General features: G+C 34.5%; 1 protein-coding gene across 2 annotated transcripts in view; it reads right to left on the minus strand.

Annotated features, from left to right (window-relative positions):
- Window positions 1–23,364, minus strand: part of Tfb1 (transcription factor B1) — a 165,134-nt gene that overhangs the window by 31,132 nt on the left and 110,638 nt on the right. For both annotated transcript variants that reach the window (XM_090414441.1, XM_090414442.1), the window contains exons 10-11: window positions 18,164–18,370; window positions 5,996–6,086 (exon numbers count right to left, since the gene is read on the minus strand). In XM_090414441.1, coding sequence (XP_090270567.1) covers window positions 5,996–6,086; window positions 18,164–18,370 — 298 coding nt within the window. The remainder of the gene's footprint in view (window positions 1–5,995; window positions 6,087–18,163; window positions 18,371–23,364) is intronic.

A 23,364-nucleotide genomic window follows, 5' to 3' on the forward strand; every position in this document is an offset into this window, starting at 1 on the left:
CTAGCCTCTTCTCTCCATGTGAATTTGTGCACATTTTTATGTTGGAACATGGTGTTAGTAATAACCAGTCCATGTCCTGATCAGAAATCCAACAGGTATTTGCCATTATTATTAGTTTTGCTCTTTACTCCAAATTTTTCCAAAATATTTTTGTATGCCTGACAATCACTTCCTGCTCTGCTATTTAGATCCCCAACAAGGACCAACTTTTCCTTTTTCATTGTGTCAGTAGCTTTCTCTAGAGCCTCAAAAAATTCTTCCACTTCTACCTTAGTAGAGCCTTCTGTTGGATCATAGGCACAAATAAATCTCATTGTCCAGTTTCCCATTCTGATATTTGCCCATATCACTCTACTTGAGACTGCCTGCCATTCAAGATTAGCCTCATATTTTGTGTTGAATACTATGGCTACTCCTTCTTTTCCTTGATTGGCATTGCCTGAATATAACATTTAGTATTTATTGCTCAGAAAGACCTCACCAGTTTTTGTCTTTTTCATTTCAGTCACCCCTATTATGTCGATCTGGTACTTATCTAATTCCTCAGCTAGCTCCATTTCTTTGCCATTCAGGCTTCTTATGTTGATAGTACCGATTTTCAACTCTGGTGATATTGAGTTGGGGTGTGTTTTAGGGTTCAGCCTTAAAGAGTCTTGGCCAAAGTACTACAGTATCCTTAACTTCAAAAAATGCACATAGGAATGTGAAATTAATAATCTTGATTTCATATAATCTCCTTTATTTAGCATCTCTGTAACCTAGTTGGATAAATAAAAATGGGACACTCTATCACTGAAAATAGTTCCACAGATTTTAGAAAGTACCTTTTTTAAATTGGATTTTTTTTTTTTTTAATGTTGGACCCATACACAAGAGGTTGGTTGGTTGGTCGGTCAACCTAATAGTATGTTTGTACCATATATGGGAAGAGAACTGGGAAACGAGAAGCTTGTTCATATTGAATATGAAGCCCTATGCCTTGTATTCCTTGGGATGGAAGACTGTTCTAGAATACAGCAGCAGTAGTAGGGATGAAGAGCAACTTGATCTACAAATATTGAATTTGATTATGAAGGGATGATGGGTGGTAGCTGCATGTTTCAATAAATTTGGTAGAGAGAGGGGGAAATTATTGATGATAGTTCTGATGAGCATTTAACATGGAAATATTTATTGAGGATACATGCAGTAGATACTGTATTGTGTTAAATATTTTTAGGAAGCTCTTAGGGATACCTTCCCAGATGTGCGAGCAATACTTGATAAAAGGGTGGATTTGTGATTTATATAGAATTAATAGCTGTTTGGAGGTAAAGTAATGCTTTGAACGAAAGAGGAATCCTAATTTTTTGGATGTCGAGGCAGCAAAAGTTGTAACGTATTTATGCCAAGAGAGTTGTGATGACAAGGTAATCTGAAGAAGAGAGATCTTCTCTTGTCTAGAGATTTTGGTGTTGTCCATATTATCCCAGGTAATCCTGGGATAATATGGTTCTTTTTTGTGGGAAATAAGGCAGAACTGTGTTTTGCAGGAATTGAAATTGACAAAGTTATCCAAGCACCACCAACTTGGAGATCAGAATTTAGGCTTGTAGAGGTTGTTGCTCTGCGAGTTATGATGGTTTGTTTGGTGCAAGGTTTATCAAGTGAAAAGGATGAATGTAGTGTACCGTTGTTGGCAAAACTGCGTATTGGATTGGTGATCAACTGGAGCAGGTCATTGACAGAGTGGATGAGAAGATGGGACCTCGTGGAACCTCAGCATCAGTTGGATAGTTAGAAGATAGGGAACTGTCAACCATCACAGGTAATGTGCACCCAGTGAGAAAACCGGTGATCTAGTTGCAGAAGTTATGGGAGAGACCAAATGATGGAAGCTTACTTAATAGGCCCTTGTGCCAGACCCAGTCACGGAAAAAGAGGCAGCAAAATTTGTCAAAAAATACATCAGGTTTGTGAAAAATGCTTACACAACTCAGAAACATCTTTTAAATTATCATAACACTCTTAGGCAGAGTAAGATATTCAAATGTAAATCCAATTTGACAAGTTTCAATTTGTAAGACCATGTAATACAGGTTTGGTAAAACCTTAATACTTCTCAAAAAGTTATCAAAATTCGGATCACCTTGTAAAAATCCATTGTGTTTCGTTTTCTTGGATTCTGCAACACAAGCAGCACAAAAGTTGCTCATACTGCCAAATCTCGTATGGCCAACATTGCCAGAAAAAAAGATTTTATAAATAAAGGTTAAAAACATGTAGTAGACACATATAGAATATGTGTCTACTATTTTCAATACAAGAGCCTGTGTAGCTCAGTGGATGTGGCGTTTACACACCACAGCGCTTGGCCGCACGAAGGAAGACTTGGTTTCGAGTCTAGTCGGCGACTAGAGGAAATTTTTCTAAGCCTTTTTTCGACCGGTTCCCGAGTTAGTCGATCTCTGGCACGGGCAAGCGGGTTTTTCCTCCCGGAAACTCGGGTTTCTCGTCCCGCAAACTCAAGAAAATCGACCGTAGAACCCACATTATTTCAGACATTAAATATATTGTGTTAGGATTAGGGACCACGAGATGACGGCACATTTGAGCCGTCTCTCTTCACTGCGCACCGCTTAATTAGTGATAGCCTTGGGCCATCTATCTCTGATTGGTACCAGTGGAGACTGAACTGCCCACTCAGTCTCCAAAAGTTAGATAGGGCTAAATGGCCTCGCCTACTCCCCATATACGGGAATAAAAAGGAGTTAGATCTTTTTTTTTTTTTTTTTTCAATACAAAACACACATGTTTTGTATTGAAAATAATATACCAGTGTAGATAAAAAATAAATTCAAACTAAGCAGAATACAACAATTGGTTAACTGGTAAAGCAAGTGCCACACTAGAAGAAAGAGGACATCACACAGTGGAAATAGGAATAATTGTTAAAACAAACAAAACTGTATGCATTCTTTTATATATATATATATTATATATGCTAAGGATGAGAATTTCCCACACTTTGACGAGTGGGCACATCATCATTTCAATGGTTCGAGCTCATTTTGAAGAGATGTTTATGTTTAAAAATACTTCTGTAAACTGGGCATGTATCTTTCTTTCCAAAGGATGCTGTGCTCAGTGTCAATGTCATGCTATTCAAGCCTTTAACTTTGTTAACTTCTGCTGGAACATAAATTGTCACTAAGGACTAAAATTGAAGAATTTCTGTCAATATACTATAACACACAATGTGAACAATCAAAAATTCAAGAGACCATGACAGTGATCTTACTTTCATGTCTGTGTTACATCTATAGTAGCTTCACAGTGAAAAAGAGGCAGTAAAATGCTATTGTTTCAAAACACATTCTTTCTCTAGATTTTACGCAAAACATTAAATGTTATCTTTATTGTTTGTATTATTCCAAGTGATGCCTTCATACTTTGATTTGAAGTTGCTTTTTTGTTAGACTTCCTCCACAATACCTATCTTTAACTGAATTCTGCGCTATGATCTCACTTAAAATTTTGAGAGTGAAGATAAAGATTTGAAAAAAAGATTAATGAAATTTATAAAAATTTTGTTTATTACATATATATTATTATATGTTAGATTTTTTAAGAATAATTGTTTTTATCTAGTAAATGGATAATACATGTATTAAAATTGTAAATAAAAAAAAAAAACATTTATATATTTACATAAGGCGAATTTACAAAAGGGGATCTAAATAACAGAGTAGGAAATGATTGTCAGACATACAAAAATATATTGGGAAAATTTGGAGAAAAGAGCAAAGCTAATAATTATGGCAAATATTTGTTGGATTTCTGCTCAGGACATGGACTGGTTATTACTAACACCATGTTCCAACATAGAAATGTGTTCCTGGTGATTGGAGTAGCACTCTCATAGTACCCATATATAAAAAGGGAAATAAAACTGAATGTGAGAATTACAGAGGTATTTCCCTACTGAGTGTTCCTGGTAAGATATATGCAAGTATACTTGAGAAATGGTTGAGAAGAATTGTAGAAGAAAAGTTGGTGAAGAACAATCTGGATTCAGTCAAATAGAGGCTGTCAGGATCAGATTTTCACTTTACGACAAATAGTGAAGAAATCATGAGAATATAACAAAGACCTCTGAGTTTTGTAGATCTGGAAAAGGCATACGACACGGTGCCAAGAGAGAAGCTATTCAATATGCTACAGTTATATGGTGTCAATGGGGCATTATATCAAGCAATACTTAGTCTTTATTTGAGTTGTAAGTCAGCAGTTAGAATTGAAGGTATTACAGGAAGATGGTTTAATGTTAAATCTGGTGTGAGACAAGGATGTACATTATCCCCTCTGTTAAGCATTATCTATATGGATCACATTATGAAGGAAAGTGGTATTAAACATGATATCAAAATTGGAGATGTTAATGTCAGCTCTTTGCTTTATGCAGATGATGTCATACTTTTCAATAAATCTGCTACGAGTCTGCAAGTTTCCTTGACTAAATTGAATAACTGTTGTAATAGATATGGTATGAACGTCAGCAATAAAAAGACGAAGACAATGAAAATAGGCAGAATCATTGAAAATGTCAACTGCACTGTGAACAGAGAACCTGTGGAACAAGTAAAACATTTCACCTACTTAGGCACGATTTTTAGTGAAGATGGTAAATTAAATATGGAAATAGACAACAGAATCAATAAAGCTGGTATAGTAGGAAGTCAATTGAATAAATTCATATGGAATAAGAGAGAAATTAGTCGGAACACTAAACTAGCTGTATTCAAACCAGTTTTAACTTATGGATCTGAGAGCTGGGTCAGAAATAAAACACTTGACTGAAGAGAGACCATAGATATGAGAATCCTGAGAAAGATTAGAGGTGTGAACAGATGGCATCAATGGCAATATCATATTAAAAACGAGGATATTAGGAAAGAACTTGACATTGTCAGCAACCAGGAATGCGTTAGCAGAGCTAATCTCAGGTGGTATGGTCACTTAAACAGAATGGGCAAGGAAAGATTAGCAAAACAAGTGTTCTCTGACAGGTTGGCAGGAAAACGACCCAGAGGAAGACCAAGACATATGTGGATTGATACAGTATAATGTGCCTTAGACGACAGAAATATAAGATATGATAATATTGGAGTCTTGACAAGTAACAGACTGATCTGGAGGAAAATTGTAGATAGGAAGTCAGTAATGATGTAAATTTATCATGTAGTACTATTATATCCTGTACCCCCCCCTTGAGGGTACATGGCAGGAATTTGATGATGATGACATGAGGCGAAAAATACGGTACACCAAGGCATATCACTCAGTGAGTAATTTTGAACTTATTTCATGTTCAAAGAAATGATTTTCAAGACAGACATATATGCAAAAAAACCTCATGAGTCACTTAACCAATTCTGTACATTATTACCAAATGATGGTAAAATATTGGAAATTGACACTGAAAAAAATCAATTTAAAACCTTCTTAAAAAATGTGGCTATTTGTTTTCTGTTCAGATTAAATACATGATTCAATTTATTACACCTGAAGTATATTGAAAAAGAACTATGTTTAGTTTGTTTCTAGATCAGGGTTCCTTGATTCCACAAGGAACATAGAGCAAAGTCTGGCAACACAATACTTATATTTGGACATGCCAACACTATAGCAATATAACCATGATATTTATACACTGTTTTTTCATTCTAGTCATCAGAGCAATGTAACTTACTGTTGTATACTAGAAATACTTTGGCACCATTAAAGTTATGTTAAAGCTCTAAAACAATTTAAATAATGTGTGTGCAAAAAATGTTATTTTGTACATTTGTAAAAATTCTTTTTTGCTTTATGATATCATTATAAATCACATGATTAAAAAATGCAATTAACACTGAGGATTATGGACTAGGAAGCAATAAGAAAATCCAGTCCATTTTCTCTTAATCATCAAGCCAGTTTGGAGAAAGCAAACAAAACATATTTTTAATGCTACCTTTAAGAGGAACCAGCAGAGAATTCTTCATTAATATACCCCCTGGGGACAGTTCTCCAAGAGCACTAATTGCAGAATTAGAGGAAAGTACCTACACAAAACAATTAGAAATCATTATTCAAGATAATTTTGTAGCTGTTCAATATAAATGCCATTAAACAATTATTTAATGTAAACTAAAGAAACAGATTATTCTTTTGAGATACAGACATAATCAAATTGCAAGCAAAATTTAGAAATATGAAGGAGTACAAAATCATAAACATGGGGATAAATATTGAAGATAAGGATATTATGGTATGTGAATTAATTACTTTGAAAAATTATTAAATGAGATAACAAATGCTAGAACAATGGAAAATATCCAAGAGGAAGGCAATCAGGAATCTGAAGAGCCATCAGAAACTTATTACTGTAGAATTTTACTGTAATTTTACTAATTTATAAAAAGAGGAAAATAAATAAAATTGCATGTGAGAATATAAAGGAATTTCCTTACTGGGTGTTCCAAGAAAGATTTATGTAAACATATTTCAAAAAAGATGAAGAAAAGTTGAGTTGTTGAAGCTGATGAAAACTGAGTGGCTAACCAATACCTGAATTTTACCTCAAACAGTTGGGAAAGCATGGGAATAATATAAGGAAGTCAATTTAAGCTTTAATGATCTTGAATAGCACACGAAGAGATATCAACAGGAAAACTGTAGGCATTCAAAACAGTAAATCTATAAGACTTATACGGAAACATAAAAAAAAAACAATATATATATATCTTATATAAATAAGTAACAAATCAGCATTTTAAAAGGATGTGAGAAAATGGTTTGATATTTATCAGGTGTAGGGCAGGTTTATTTGTGACTTCCACTGTTATTTATAATCTATACAGACTACAAATTGTGGTCCACATAAATTATTAAACTGATATTCAAATAAGAGGTATTAAACTACATGTTTATTCTGAGTAAATGATGATGTTATCTGCTACAAACTAGACTGCCCACATATTGTGTATATAGCATACCAGACAGGAGCCTGTGTGTCTATATCATATCAGTTCAATGCATTGAGTGTGCACTATTTTAGAAATTCAGCAATAATTATGAACTGCTAGTTTCAATTTTTTTTTTTTTCCAGTAGAATTATTGTGTAAAACTTTTGTGAACTCTCAATGGTGAAGAAAATTCACAAAAGGAATGTTATTTCAAGTCATGAAAATTAAGTATTTGCTTTTTAAAATATGAAACCGGTTGGTTTCTGCATATAGTGAAATATAAAAATACGCCATATGTATATATGCGTATTGTCTTTCCCCTCTCTTGAATTTTATTAAGTGCAGCAAAATATCAGTGTGGTCTGAAACGTTCTCGGCCTCGACCATAGATGGCAACATTATAGGTAAGATTTTTTTTCTAAGTTGGTACATCTGTTATAAGCATCCATGTGAAATTGCAAGTCATTCTATCAAGTAGTTTGTTTGATACAGCTGTCTGAAACAAAGGTGTTGTCTGTATCCCTTGGAATGGATAAAATTGAGTATTGTGTGGTTATAAAATTCTTTGTAAAAGAAGGTTTAATGCCAAAAGAAATTCATCCAAACTTCATAAAAATTTATGGGCGCTCTTCTCCTTCTTCTCAACAATTAAGAAATGGGCTGCCGAGTTTAAATGTGGCCGTACCAGCCTTGAAGATGATTCATGTGAAGGATGTCCAAAAAATGTAACAACACCAGAAATCATTGATCAAGTGCACAATATGGTATTGGTTGACAGGCTAGTCAAACCGAGTGAAATTGCTGAGACTATAGGCATTTCAAAAGAATGTGTAGGATATATTTTGCATAAAGAATTGCAAATGAAAACGCTTTTCGCAAGATGGGTAGGTACCAAGCTTGCTCACAGCAGATCAAACATGCACTCGCATGAAAATCTCTGAACAGTGATGGAGCGTTTTAAGAATAAAACTGATTTTGTGAATCGATTTAATACTATGGATGAGACTTGGATTCATCATTACACACCAGAATTAATTATCTTGAAAAGGGTAAAACAATAACCAGGAATATTATTCCAATGTTTTAACCAGACTAGATGAAAAAATTCGTGAGAAAAGACCTGGTTTGCAGAAGAAAAAAATTATCTTTGTGGGCAGGGCACATCTGCCCACAAAGGTGTTTTGGCAATGGGAAAATTAAGGGATCTGCACTATGAATTGTTGGAACATCTACCCCATTCCCCAGATTTGGCTCCCACTGACTTCTATCTTTTCCAAAACTAAAACTCTTCCTCGCTGGTCAGCGTTTTTCTTCAAATCAATAGGTGATTGCAGCTGTAGAGGGGTATTTTGCAAATCTTACTGACAACCACTACAGGGATGGGATAATGGCACTGGAGCATCGCTGGAATAAATGTAGTAGTGTTAAGGGAGATTATGTTGAAAAATAAAAATAATTTTGAAATTAGAAATCGTTTTTTTTCATTGTTAGGTCGAGAACTTTTCAGACCAGTAATAGTTGTTAGAACTGCTATGAGCACATGTATTTTCTACAACTGAAGATTTTTTTTAAACGAGTATCCCCCCCCCATCTTTATTTTATTAATTATAGCAATACTAATATTACAAGCAAATACTACTTGTAGGAACTGCTGTGAACACATTTTTCTAAAACAAAAGTTTTTTTTTTTTTTTTTTTTTTTGAAATTGAATAAAGAACTTCTTTGAGAAAGGGATGGATTATGCTCCAATTCCTTGAACTTGCAACGCTTTTAAGTAGTGACATTGAATGCAAAACAGAGTGGTTGTCTTTCTATTTTATTTCCCAATTCTAGAGCAATTGAAAATAAACCAAACAATACATACAAAATTGAATAAAGAACTTCTTTGAGAAAGGGATGGATTATGCTCCAATTCCTTGAACTTGCAACGCTTTTAAGTAGTGACATTGAATGCAAAACAGAGTGGTTGTCTTTCTATTTTATTTCCCAATTCTAGAGCAATTGAAAATAAACCAAACAATACATACAAAAACAAAACACAATTATCACTGTTCCTCTTATAAAGTAATCAGATAATTTTTAAGTTAATTTATGAAAGGAAATTTTATATAATATTGTATTTCTCACATATATCTGTATATAAATCTCAAGTTTCAAAATTCATATTTTGCATAAAGCTTAAAATTCTACCTTAATTCACCTTTTTACCCTATATAATTTTAAAAAAATACCAAGAGATTGAAGACTAACAAGGCATTTCTTAAAAATAAACTTTGAAAACTAAAAGAAGTTCAATACTTATAGTCTATTTTGCCTATTTTCTAAAAGAGCACCTTTGTATTAAATCATTGGCTTTTTTATTGCAGTTAAGACATTAATGATATGCATTTTAAAACATATATTGAAAGAGAAATGATATAAGAAGAGTAATTTTTTGACATACATTTACAGAATCTTCATGTTTACTTTAAAATTTTTGATGAAATCACATCAGAAAATATAATTGGTAAAAAATATATAACAACTCTTACAACAATAAAAATTATCATTATTATCATTATCATCATTATTTGTGACACCTCCAAGGAGTCCGAAGACTCATCGCGGGACACCTACTGTACAATTCTTCGTCTCCACTACTACACAGAACTTCTACTACCAATCACCTACATCAACACCATCTACTGCCCACAACCACCATCACGACCGCTAGTATTTTTTTGGTCTGAAAATTGCGTGTGTTCTGAAAATGAACTATAAAATGATTTTTAGGACTGTCAATTCAATTAAAAATGCATTGGAACTTTTTTTCAGGAGGTAGAATAGAGATAAAAATATATGGAAATTGAAATCAGAAAAATATCTAAAAATTCTTTTTCTTCAGATAACAGACCAGGATATGAGATCGTCAAAAATTCTTAGAATAAAATTTCTGTACTGTATTTACTACAGTATAGTTTGTTACAATAAAATGTGTACTTTGTTTTATTTATGCCTGTGAATATTTGGGGTGGGAGGGAGTGCGGAATTATTTTCTATATACAATCAGTTTCATTCTAGGTTTCTGAAATATAGCTATCTAAATGAATAATAATAATAAAAAAAACTTATTTTGCATAAAAATGAATTGATGCTTTTTTTTAAAAGAAGGAGTGCTTCTGGAAATTACCTTAATTATTGGTTACTTATATATTCTGAAAACAAAAGATCGCTTTTCCCTCTATATAACTTTGCTTTAGATAGTAAATGCACACCAAAAGTTGATGCATGCTGACCCCAAGAGAGATACAAGAAAAGATAATGTGTCTGTGTCCAGTATGAATGTATTAAATAAATTTGCTGCAACAAATGAAATACCATATAAGTGAGAGTATTAAAAAAAAAAAAAAAAGCGCTAAGCATTATCGTTATCTATTTTGGTTACGATAATAATCTGGTTCTGTTTCCCAAAGCTCTCCTCATCTGCTATTGTACTAGCACTACTCTTTTATGAGAGCAATTAGATGCCATATGTGGCATGGCTGATGCCAAGAGCACCATTCAAGCAATATTGGATGAGCTTCTGGTTATGCTGAACAGTGAGCTTAGGACGATTCTCTCGAATGTCTCTGATGCTTCAGCACAGAATTTTAAAAAGGTGAGGGCATGCTATATCCAAAAGATGAATAATTTAGCCAAAAAATAAAAAATAAAAATAAATAAATAATACACCATTACCTCCAGAATGCATGTAATTAACAAACTGTCATTTCAGCTAAAAAAAGAATTTATCAAAACCCTCAGTCTTGGCTAAAAAGAAGCTTTTTCCATGTGGAAGTGACTGCACTTAAAAAACTACACCAGTACCAGAACACTATCATCACCCGAGGATCTGTTTCACCATTGAAACCGAAAACATTAACTGTCTGCCCTTCCTTTGCACCCTAGTTTCTGGCTACCAAATGGATTCATATCCTTTTCAGTCTATAGAAAACCCACCAACACCCTTCCAGCAGTATGTGTTATCAAAAACCTTATTGAATAAGGCTAGAACCATCTGCTCAGACCACATTAGCCTCTCAATTGAAATCAATCAGCTACCCTTATCTGCTGACTTAAAGATCCTCTGCCATCTGGACCATCCTAGGGTCTATAGTATCTGTTGGTCTTCTAAGTGTAAATACTTCAGACACACAGGAAGAACAGCCAACATCCATCTAGAAGAACACAGATAATACGTCCTTCATCTACAGATGTTCCAGGGTGGCAGACCATGCCATAGATATAGATCATTAGATCCAATGGAATACAATTTCCTCCTATGCAGAAGTGGATTTAAAGCAAAGAGATTTAAAGCTTTTCTGTTTTGAATTGCTTTCATTATTTCTGGAATCAGCTACAACATGACAGTTTTCCCAAAACATGAACAAATTCAGCAGTTACAGTGCCAAAAATCTGGGAGACCGTCAGAGCAAGTGCCCATCACTGCACCCAAGAGAGCATGTCAGTTCGGACTGTAGTAGCCTGACTATTATAATCAGTCAGACTATATATCAGTCTTTCATGATAGTGTGATAATCTCAATATATCTCTTTATGCAAAATATTGGACCATTCATCTAATTTGCTAATTAAATTTAGTTAGGCATTAATAAACCTTAGACATCTGTTTTTCCATTAAGCTACACTAAGGTAACTAAACAGTTAACAAATTCCTAATAATAATAATAAAAAGAATAAGAATATATATATATATATAATATGCTGTTGATGAGCGCGCTAAAACTCCGAGGTTTCCAACAGCAAAATTTAAAAAATATAATGAAAGCAATTCAAAAACAGAAAAGAAAACTAAACTAGATCGTAATTGTAGTAGGCACTAATGACTTAACTAGTGAAAAGTTCAGTATGAGATAGGACATGAAAGGGTTGTTGGAAGTGAGAATGAACAGTGAGAAGTGAAAATAGTTAGTATATTACTGTAAACGGGGGGGGGGGGGCATTTTTATTTATTATTTATATATCTTTGGTTATTTATCATTTCTTATATATCTGCCCCCTTCTTTATATCTCTAATTATATATTTTCCTTAATTGGCTTATCTTATCTCTGCATCCACTCTATGTATATATGTTAATGCAATAATTATTATGTACTTCTAACTATTCTTCCTTATCACTCTTTGGCATCTCTTTAATATCTCTTTACGCTATACTGCGTTCTGCACTTGCCTTCTTATTCCTTGAACACCAGAAAATTTATTTGATTAAAAGCTGTGCCACTGATGTCCGTTTTCTAGTAACAAGAAGTGAAAAATGCATCCAGTAGTTTTCCTATTACATTCAAATTATCCCTGATTAATTAATATCTGCAGTCGTGGTCTACTCTCTATCCTTTACTATCCTTTCTCCTGGATTCCTGCTAATAGGCTCTAATATTTTTTTGGAACAGTGCATCAAAGAATTAAATATCAGGCAACACTCTATTAACATTTACAACACATTTATTTACCACAAAACAATTTACACTATTATTGCAATTAAAGAAAAATTTGATTAGTTCAACAATTAGCTTAAATTGCCCTTTCAATTCATGAAAATTATGTCACAAAATTAACCACTCACTTCCAAAATACAAATTACTACCCTAAGCAATGGTACCTATTAATAAACTGTCACTTCTTAACTGTTATGCACATAAAAAATATCATTACACACAAAAGCTCTTTCCTTCCGATATTAAGATAATTCTATAGGCAAAATGCACCACTGACAAACAGTTACCCTCTGACTGTTACACATATAAATTTCTATTAATTATTAAACATCTAATTTTCAACCATTAACTCTGCTCAATTTCATCAGCCTCAACTTAACAGTCCACTAATAAAGTTCTCCTATAATTCATGAAAATTGAATAAATGGATCAACTCACTTTATGGCTGCTACCCACTGTGTACCTGGCTTCGAACTGGAGTCCTGACCGTTTTTTCCTGAATCAGGTTTTTCTCTCCCCCTTTATGGCGGCGAAGATTATCGGCTTGTGGAATGGTTGCATGTGCGTTGGACTAATGGAGCAATTTCTTCCCTCGGACAACAGCTCCCGGCGAAGATTCGTCAATTTGTCATCAAATATCTGCTATGGCTGGCGGATCGGCTCCAGTCATCTTTCTTTTAGATCACTGGCATGATTTCTCCTGAAGTCGCATCCTCGATGGCTTACATCTGATGGACAACCGCTGGTGACTTCTCGATAACGACCTCTCAACAACCGATGAGGAACTCTTGGAACCGATACTCTATCTTTGGGCCAAAACCTTTTATTCACCTTCTTTCGTATCCCTGCACGAAGATATGGGACCCTGAACATTTCGGTGCGGTCCCTTGTTCTTCCACTGATGCCGACCCTTTCTTTGTTCTTCTCGTGTACTCCTCTAATCCTATTTGATTCGGGCAGCAGACATTCGTCTGAAGTTTGTCGGTTCGTTTAACACTGACCTTGAATATTTACAGGTGCACTTCACAAACAAATTTTATGTCCTTATAAGGAGCTAACATATACGGTTTTCTGGTGGCAAGGTATTGCCTTAGTTCAACACATTCTAGAATTTGTCTTAAGGCAGTAAGTAAGGACAATTCCCATAGGGATTATTTACATTAACAATTTTAACTATACATAGACACACAGGTTACAATCTTACTTGGCTTGACTTCTGTAAAAATTGATGTAAGACTTTCTGGCATTATTAAGCTACATCAAATTTTTACATTACCTCAATATGATAAAAATGAATTAAGAAGAAAAGCTGTGATGGCAAATGATTTGATGTGGAGGCTATGTAGATGGAATGGATATGAGTTATTGGATGTGTGGAGTCAGTTTGAGGGAAGATTAGATTTGTATAAGAGGAATGGACTATACCTAAATGCGTTTAATATCAGTAGACTTGAAAAACTAATAACTGGTATGATACCTAATACAGAGAGTCAAGGAAACTAAATTATAATGTGAGGAATGGTGAGAATACGAGTGTAAGAGCGACAATGTTATATAATTGTGCTAATGACAGGAATGGACATTATCATGGAAATGATTACGAGGAGAGAACGATTTAGACTTTGTCTTCATCATTGGCTTGGGCTTATCAAACGTGTGCAAAGGTGTCTACATGTATATGGCACCAGAGAAGAATAGAGATCTGCAAGTTTTCCAACTGTGTCATGCAGACTGCAGACAAGAGTATACAAAAGAACATGCAGGTAGATTATTATGTCTGTACACGAAATCTAGGAGTATCAGAAACAAGAGGAGGTAAAGTTTGTTGCCATGGTCAATATGTTGGGACCTCAGATTGTAGGCATTAGTGAGACCTTGCTATCAGAATCAGACATACTAACTGGTATCAAGTGTAAAGGGTACAGTATTTTTAGGAAACAGTATTTTATGTGCTGCTAATGATATCGGATGACTGGAATCCAGTTAGTGTTGAGACCTATGATTGTAGTCGCTTGTGCATAGGCACTGTGGAACTGCAGCACCCCCAATTTTTCTCGATATATAAATATATTTCATTATGAAGTAATTATTTGGTCCTTTTCACTAAAATTGATATATAATATTGGATTTATTAGATCGTAGTTTTGATGAAACATTTGTGCATAATCGTCGACCAGTTTTGCCAGCTGTATCTGTCTGGCTTTATCAAGATGAGAAAGATTATACTAATATTAAATGCAAATACTTGTGTTTTGTATATCCATCTATATTGTTCATTATGAAGTTATTATTTAGTCCTTTTCACTAAAATTGACTGGCTTTATCAAGACGAGAAAGATTATACTAATATTAAATGCAAATACACCTTGTGTTTTGTATATTCATCTATATTGTTCATTATGAAGTAATCATTTGGTCCTTTTCACTAAAATTTAAATAGCTAATTTTAGTGAAAAGGACAAATAATAACTTCATAATGAACAATATAGATGGATATAAAAAACACAAGGTGTATTTGCATTTAATATTAGTATAACCTTACTTGTCTTGATAAAGCTAGACAGATACAGCTGGCGAAACTGGTCGAATACTGAACTACCAAGAAGGAAATTATGACCAACTGCAGAGTATACCGAGTTCAGCAAAATAGTATCAGTTGCTGGATGGGAACTGATGAGAATATCGACAGTGACTGGGAAGCATTTAAACAATACTTAGATTATGCAATATCAGAATGTGTCCTGAGAGTCCAAAGAGTAAATAGGATAGGAGTCAAATGGATGTGTAATCTTATCAAGCAAGTGATTTGTAAGAAGAGGATGATGTGGAAGGAATACCGTGTGCATAAAGATGATGTCTGTCGTGAAAATTATAACCAGCAGGCTTGAGTATGAAAAGAAACTGTTCTGCAAGTTACAGAATGAACATGAAAGAATAACTGTTCTGAATGCAGATCATGCAAGGATGACAGATGCAGAACAGGTTGTTCAACAAATGAGTGCCCATTTTGCTAAAAGATATCAACTGGCTGTATGCAACATTTAAGTTAACTGCTACCTTTTCGCTGAATGAAGAAACTCAAGTCTATGAAGGAGAGGTATTAGAGCTGTTGCATAAACTAAATAAGAATTCAGCAATAGGGACTAATGGGATATCAGCACGGGGATGCTAAAAGAATGGTTAGCGGAACTGGCTATTCCTTTGACCAGGCTATATAATTTGAGTCTCAAAAGAGGGAAGACTCTGCACGAATGGAAAGAATGTATGGTAATCCCATTGCACAAGGGTGGTGCAAAGACCAATGTATCCAACTATTGAACAATCAGTATCTCAGGAGTAGTGGTGAAGATTTTGGAAAAGTTGGTTAAGGGTCACATTCAGAAATGGATTGACAGATAATCTCTACTTTGCAATGGACACTAAGGGAAGGTAATGTTTTATTTCATGTTAAATCATTCTACAAGTACTGCATATCAGCAGCATTCCTGATTACCTTGCTCACATTCTATAATAATGTTACCACTAAGTTAGACAAGGTGGAATGGATACACCATGACACTTTTGGATTTTGCTAAGGCTTTTGACAGAATACAGCATGGAAGACTGTTGCATAAACTGGAGAAGATGGGTTTGGATTATAAAATATTAGTGTGGATAAGATGACTGACTGACAGATATCGAAAAGTAGTACATGGGGAACATGAGTCTGCTAGATTTAAAATAACTAGTGGTGTACCACAAGGATCAGTCCTTGGTCCACTGTTATTCAATCTGTACATTAATGATATTGGGAAGGATTTGACAGGCAACATACAGCTATTTGCTGATGATGCAAAGATAGGCAAGGTAATCAGGAATGCTGCTGATATGCAATACTTGTAGAATGATTTGAATAGGTTGGAATTGTGGGCATGGGAAAATGGTCATGCACTTTGAAATGATTAGATATCCAATGTCATATTATATTGGTGGGATTATGCTAGAAGAAACTGATCAGGTTAGGAATCTTAGAGTGTTAGTAGATAGCAAGTTGCAGTTGGGGACATGTAAAGATTGCAAATACAACTCAAAAGATAATTGCAATGCTGAAACAAACTTTCACATGTAAAGGATGTCATTTTGCCTCTTTACAAGGCCTTGATAGACCTCACTTGGACTATTGTGCGCAGGTCTATTTTTCTGGATTTCCATTGTGATTCTGATACAGTGGAGAGAATGCAAAAAATGATATCAAAGTTGGGGAATACTGATTATGAAGACAGATTGAGAATTTAAAGACTGGAGGCACTAGCAATCAGGAGAAAGAGAGATAATATGATTGAGACTTACAAACTTCTGAAAGGGTCAAACAGGATTTCAGATGATGGAATTTTTCAATTTATGGAGGGTGGGGAAAGAACAAGAGGGCATTCTTGGAAGCTGAGAATGAATAAATGATGATGCTAAGAAGGGAGTGAGAGTTAGATTTTAATCTTATAGGGTGGAACGTGATTGGAATGGATTGCCATTGGAGGTTGTATGTGCAAGCAGTGTGAATGAATTCAAGAATAAATATGATAGCTGGTGTGTGTGTGTGGCCTCCCTGGATGTCTCTCTTAATAATAATAACACACACATAATTAAAAGATATAATTGGCTGGTCAAGTGGGTGTAAGATCACCACCGCACTTACTGGAGATTGAAGCAGCTTAAAAATATTCCATGTTTGGTCTAAAGCAAGGATTTCTGGCTATGTCAAAAAGAAAGAAATAATGCTATAAATGAAATTTACAGCAATTAGAAATGGATAAGTTTCTGCTGATACCACAACATGAAGCAAGCAATATTAAAAATAAATAAATAAACAATAATATTTCACACACAGTTTTTGACTACAGGGAAACAATGAAATTATTTTATGATATGTTGGGTTCTTATTCTCAAGAACACTAAATGAAGTTATAATTAAAGCTGATATCATCATTTGTTTACTTACACTTGGATAAAGGATTAAACCAAGTACATAATTTCTTGGTATCTTTAATTTATAGTGGAAAAACTTCCAACAAGCTTTCTTATTTCTTGTCTTCTCTACATGTGAAACTCATGAATATTATTATTAACCTTGTTCTTTTCTCCAAATTTTCAAAAACTTTTCTACATGCTTGATAGAATTCTTTTCCTTCCCTGCTGTTTAGATCTTCAACAAGGACCATCTTTTGCTTTTTTTTTTTTTTTTTTTTTTAAATGTTAGCTGCCTACTTTAATGACTCAAAAAATTATTCCATTTCTTCCTTAGTATTCCAATCAAGAAGTTTATTTTCATGTTTGGTGCTAAATGCTACTATGATACTCCTTCTTCCTTTACTCAATCACTATTACATGAATATAACATAGTATATTATTTAGAAGGATCTCACCTGCTTTAGTCTATTTTGTCTCAGTAACACCAATTGTATTCACATGATACTTTTTCAGTTCTTCTGCAAGTTCGATTTCCCTTCCACTGCTACTCCTTATGTTGATGGTTACTATCTGCAGTTCTGATATTGGATCTGTTCTTTTCAAAAAATGTTTAATTGTGTCTATTTAGACACAAATATGCCTAATCACGGATGTATATCAGTGATTAGGCATATTTTTTTTAAAGAAGTAAGCAAGGAATCTAATTTTACCAATAAACTATTCATAACTGAAAAATTTGTTTTTAGCTTTTTTACCTGAGGAAGCCTTGGAGTCCACAGTTTCACCTCATTATTTAAGAAATGGACTGCCTGAAGAATTTCTTCATGAGATATATAATCTGAATCTAAAACTGGTGTGGGTCCTTGAAGATACCTATCAATTTTTGTTAAATTTAATGAAGGTGTATTTTGAGTGTCATTATTCTTCAAATCTTCATATTCTGTTTTCTCATGAAGTCTAGCCTATATGAAAATTTAAAAAAAAAAAAAAATGAGGGAAAAAAAAAATATATATATATATATACACACATATACAAACACCACACACACACAACAAAACAGATCACCATAAAATATAAGAAAAGTAATGCTAATATTAATTTTGTATTATTAATGCATGTAAATATGAATAATAGTTTAGACTGAAGTAAGGCAAGGATGCAGTTTTAAGTAGTTGATACTGAATGAACAACTTTCAAAACTATATAGTAAAATCTGTGGAGAGCATTAAAAAGATGGGCTCATTTGGGTATTAGCAAACTAACATGATTGTGTATTGATCAAAAGTATACATATGCCTGTATAGACCATGATGGTACAAAAACTTGAAAATAATACTGGATAAGGAACTGTCGGTTGAAAAAGGTCAGTTGTTTCATAAGGAGCTAGTACTAACAATAAAAAAACAACAACCAAGGATCTTTTCTTTCTTTTCTGAAAAGTCAAATTTGTAAAGCACACTGATATATTTAATGAAGGATATATAAGGGAAAGTTGTCTGCAGAGGTATTAAAAATAGAGCTCCATGGTGGACTTGAGAAAGTTAAACCATTCCAATAGAGAAGAAATCATATAAACATTCCTAGGAGGGAAATGAGTACCCAAATGGAGAAGATTCCATACCATTCTCAAAACAAGAACTTGCATTATTTATGAAATATCAGAAGTTCATCATTCACTTTTTGTAATGATATTTAACTAAAATACAACCATCAGAACAGATAAAAGCAGAGAGAGAGAGAGTGTGTGAGTGAGTGAGAGAGAGAGAAAGTGCAATTTGCAAACAAATATGAGCAAAAAATTTGAATGTTATTTCATACTTTGTCTAAAACTATGCTGGATTCAATCTCCTCTTGTTCATCACGACATGAAATATGGACACAGCATTCTATTAGATGATAAATCACCATGAAGGAATTGAGGTAAAATCATGTAGCTTACATTATTCTACATATTCCCCCACAAAATGTCACACACACGTGTTACAATGCTGCTGCATCATTTGCAATCCTCTGAGAAAAAAGTCTTTCTCTGGTTGCACAAACCGGTCCTTGGCTGCAGATATGACCTCATCATCTATGGTGAATTTTGTTCCTTTCAAGTGTTTCTTTAAATTTGGAAATAGTCAGATGGGGCCAGGCCTGGCAAATAAGGTGGGTTAGGCAGATATTGAAAGCTCAGGTTATGAACTGTCTGTTGGGTTTCATGAGCAGTGTGAGCAGGTGTACTGTCCCACAAAGCAACATGCCTTTGCTCAGTTTCTCATGGCATTTGTCCTTCAGCATCTCCTTCAATTCCTTCAGAATTGTTGAATAAACTGCTGCTGTAACAGTTTCACCTTTTTTGAGGTACTTGGTGAGGATTACCCCTGCTAACTTTTGGATTCGGAACTTCATAGGCCGTAAAGAACCTCCGTGCCTGCTTTATTGACTGTTGTTTAGTCTCTGGGTCATAGTGATGAAGCCATGTTTCATCAACAGTCACAATACGAGCCAAAAAATTTGCACTTTATTTCTCAAAATGACAAAAATCCCTTGAGATGACAGCACACATTCTCTCTTTTGGTATTCATTCAAACATTTAAGGATCCACTTCGCAGAGAGCTTCTCCATGTCTAGATGTTGGTGGATAATGATCCCAACTCGTTCCCTGGATATCCCCAGAGTCTTTGCAATGTATTTGGCTGGTATTCACCTATCATCAAGGATCATGACATGCGTTGCATCAATGTTTTCAGGAGTGATTGCTGTGGAAGGTCTTCCTGACTTGGGGGCATATGTTGTCTCAGGATGCCAGTTTTAAACTTGGCCAACCATCAGCAAATGTTGGATATGCTAGGGCACAGTCCGCTAAAGTCTCATACAAAGTTTGGTGAATCTCAATTGTGGACTTTTCTAACAGCACAAAAAACTTGATGATGGCCCAGACCTCTGTGTCTTCGAATTTCTTCAAAACTTCTGTTATGTCTTCTTATATATATCCTAAAAGAAAAAGAACAAATTATTACAATTTGATGAATCTCAGGGGTTAAAGGGCTTTAAGATATGTTATATCAGTTGCTTTAATATCATTTTTGTCTAGGTGTTTATCGGAACTTTTCGGGCCACCCCTTGTATATTTATTAGATCAATATTTTTCTTACTATCTCAGACTTCATACTCTGATACAGTGTCTGAATGATTTTATAATTTTATAAATAATTATTTTATTATTTTATATCTGTGTGTCAGGTGTTGGAGAAGCTGCTGTGAACTAGGATCAATACAAGTCCTGAAGAAAAGCTTAGTACGGGAGGACTTTAGCACAGTTTATTGTGGTTTTTTTTTACCACTAGAGGTCAGGCTAAGTAAAAGATCAATTAACAGCATATTATTTACCTTAATAGAGAGCAAAAGCATGTAGCTTGTTTTCATATACATATGTATTTTTCTGATGATGACCTCAATATAGGGGTCAAAACGTCAAGTGTTATTTTATTAATAATAAGTAATATAATCATTTCAACACGTGTCTTTTGTGTCCCTAAATTCATAAATATGAATGCTGATCACCGTGTAACCTTAAAAGAAAGAATTATAAAAACTGTTTGCTTACTAGGATGTAAAATAACAATGAATGTTTATAATTTTTTCTTTTAACAGGATTAAAGTTTGATAGCAACAGAAGTAAATGTCATTTTATTTATTTATTTTTAATATATATCTGAGTATTAGTTATGCCCTTTTATCCAAATTTTCCCAAAATGTTCTTTCCATTTCCATTTCCAGGATTAGGATTCATTTCCTAATCTAATATTGGAGATCTGAACAGTAGAAAATAGGAAATGAATCCCATCATCATCATCATCATTATTGGCTCGACAGCCTTATGCAGGCCCTGGCCTTCTTCAGAAACTTCTGCAAGACTTCCTTATTCAATTCCAAACTCCTCCAATTTTTGACACTGGAAATGAATCCCACCAGGCATATGTAATCATTTTGGGAAAATTTGGAGAAAAGGATAAAGCTAATAATAATAAACATTTACTCGACATGGATTAGTCATTACCATGTTTCAACATAAAGAGATGCAAAAGTTCAAATGGAGAGAAGACACAAGAACAAGAAAAGTCTAAATGACTATGTCATTGTTGAAAGCGATATGATGATGATAGTAATATCATCATGCCAGTTCAGAATACAGTGGAACCTAGGTTGTCGAATGCCTTTCATCTCAAACAAATCGGTTCCCGAACATATTTTCCAAACAGGCAAACACATGATCCCCGGGCTGAGATCTACGGCAGGAGGGCATCACTTACGCTGCAGCTTCCTTTCAATCCAGTCCTGCTCGAATTTTCAGTGCCTTTTCTTGATTTTCTTTGTGTTTTGCTGTTTTTTATTTTTATAAATTATTATTAAATAAGCCACCATGGGACCGAAGAAGGATAGTAATAGCAGCAAAGTGAAAAGAAAAGTTGTTAGAACCACGATAGAGGTGAAAAGAGAAATCTTATCGAAACATGAAAATGACGTTCGTGTCTCGGATCTTGCTATGCAGTTCGGTATGGCGATATCAATGATCTGTACAATACTCAAAAATAAAGAGGCGATCAAGGGAGCTGATGTTGCAAAAGAAGTTAAAGTTCTTACTAAACAAAGATCTCAGACGATTGAAGAAGTGGAAAAATTGTTGCTGACTTGGATAAACAAGAAACAGTTAGCTTGGGTAACCAGGCAATTTTTTTTATTCAGTGGATCCATGAAGTCTTTGCCCCAAATGTGAGAAAATATCTTCTTGTGATGGGCAATGCTCCTGCTCACCCTCCAGGCTTGGAGGACGAGTTGGTGGAAGAGTTTGATTTTATCACAGTGAAGTTCCTATCCCCTAACATGACTCCTCTAATCCAGCCCATGGACCAGCAGGTCATTTTGAACTTTAAGAAACTCTACACCAAAGCACTGTTTCAAAGGTGTTTTGAAGTGACCTCTGACACAGAATTAACACTCAGAGAATTCTGGAAAATTCACTTCAATATCCTCCATTGCTTAATATTCTTGACAAAGCTTGGATGCAAGTGGCTTACAGGACCATAAACTTGGCCTGGAGGAAATTGTGGCCAGACTGTGTATGTCGCTGTTGTCGATGATGTTGTGCATCTCAGCAAAAGCATGGGCTTGGAAGTTGGCAATGCTGATGTGGGGGACCACAGGAATGAGCTCACCACAGAAAAACTGGAACACCTGCAGAAGCAGCAGCAAAAGATGGTGATTGAAGAAATGTCTTCAGAGGAAGAGGAAGCTAGTTCTTTGATCAAAGCAATGTGTGTGAAATGGGGTAAGGTACAAAGTTTTGTCGAAAGAGATCACCCTTTTTCATCTATATTTTATCTATTTATTGTGTTTATTCTTTTTATGTAAGATTTTATGTATTTCCATTATTTTGTATACGATTTTATTCATGAAGTACTGTTGTAAAGGTTGTAAATAAGCAATCATCTGGGGTTCGGGAATGGATTATTCCATTTTACATTAATTTTTATGGGAAAATGGTTTCAGTTTTCAAACAGCCTTTAGGAACGAATTATGCTAGAGAAACGAGGTTCCACTGTACAAGAGCATATAGAGGATTTGAAATTGGAAGGGACCGTTACTTAGTACTAAGCAGGATAAAAATGGAAAGAATGAAAAGAATGGTATGTAAGAAAGTTTTAAAGATAAAGTATACAGCAGCTTTTAATGGTAAATTGTAGACAACTATACAAACATTACTGAAGAAAAAATTAAACAAATTGAAAAAAGAACCCCACCTTGAAGTCTCAGCGGCAAACTCTACAGAAGACACTGATTGATTCAGTCAGGGAGCTATGTGGTGAAGTTGCTTGCAACGATAGAAAAATAACAAACCCATGATGGACACAAGAAGTTAAAGAAGCAATTGGAACATCGGTGTCGAGGCTAGCTGGTGAACGGACGTGC

Source organism: Typopeltis vanoorti, chromosome 25 (genome assembly GCF_054136105.1).
Source record: "Typopeltis vanoorti isolate ZY-2024b chromosome 25, IOZ_Tvanoo_1.0, whole genome shotgun sequence".
NCBI lineage: Eukaryota > Metazoa > Arthropoda > Arachnida > Uropygi > Thelyphonidae > Typopeltis > Typopeltis vanoorti.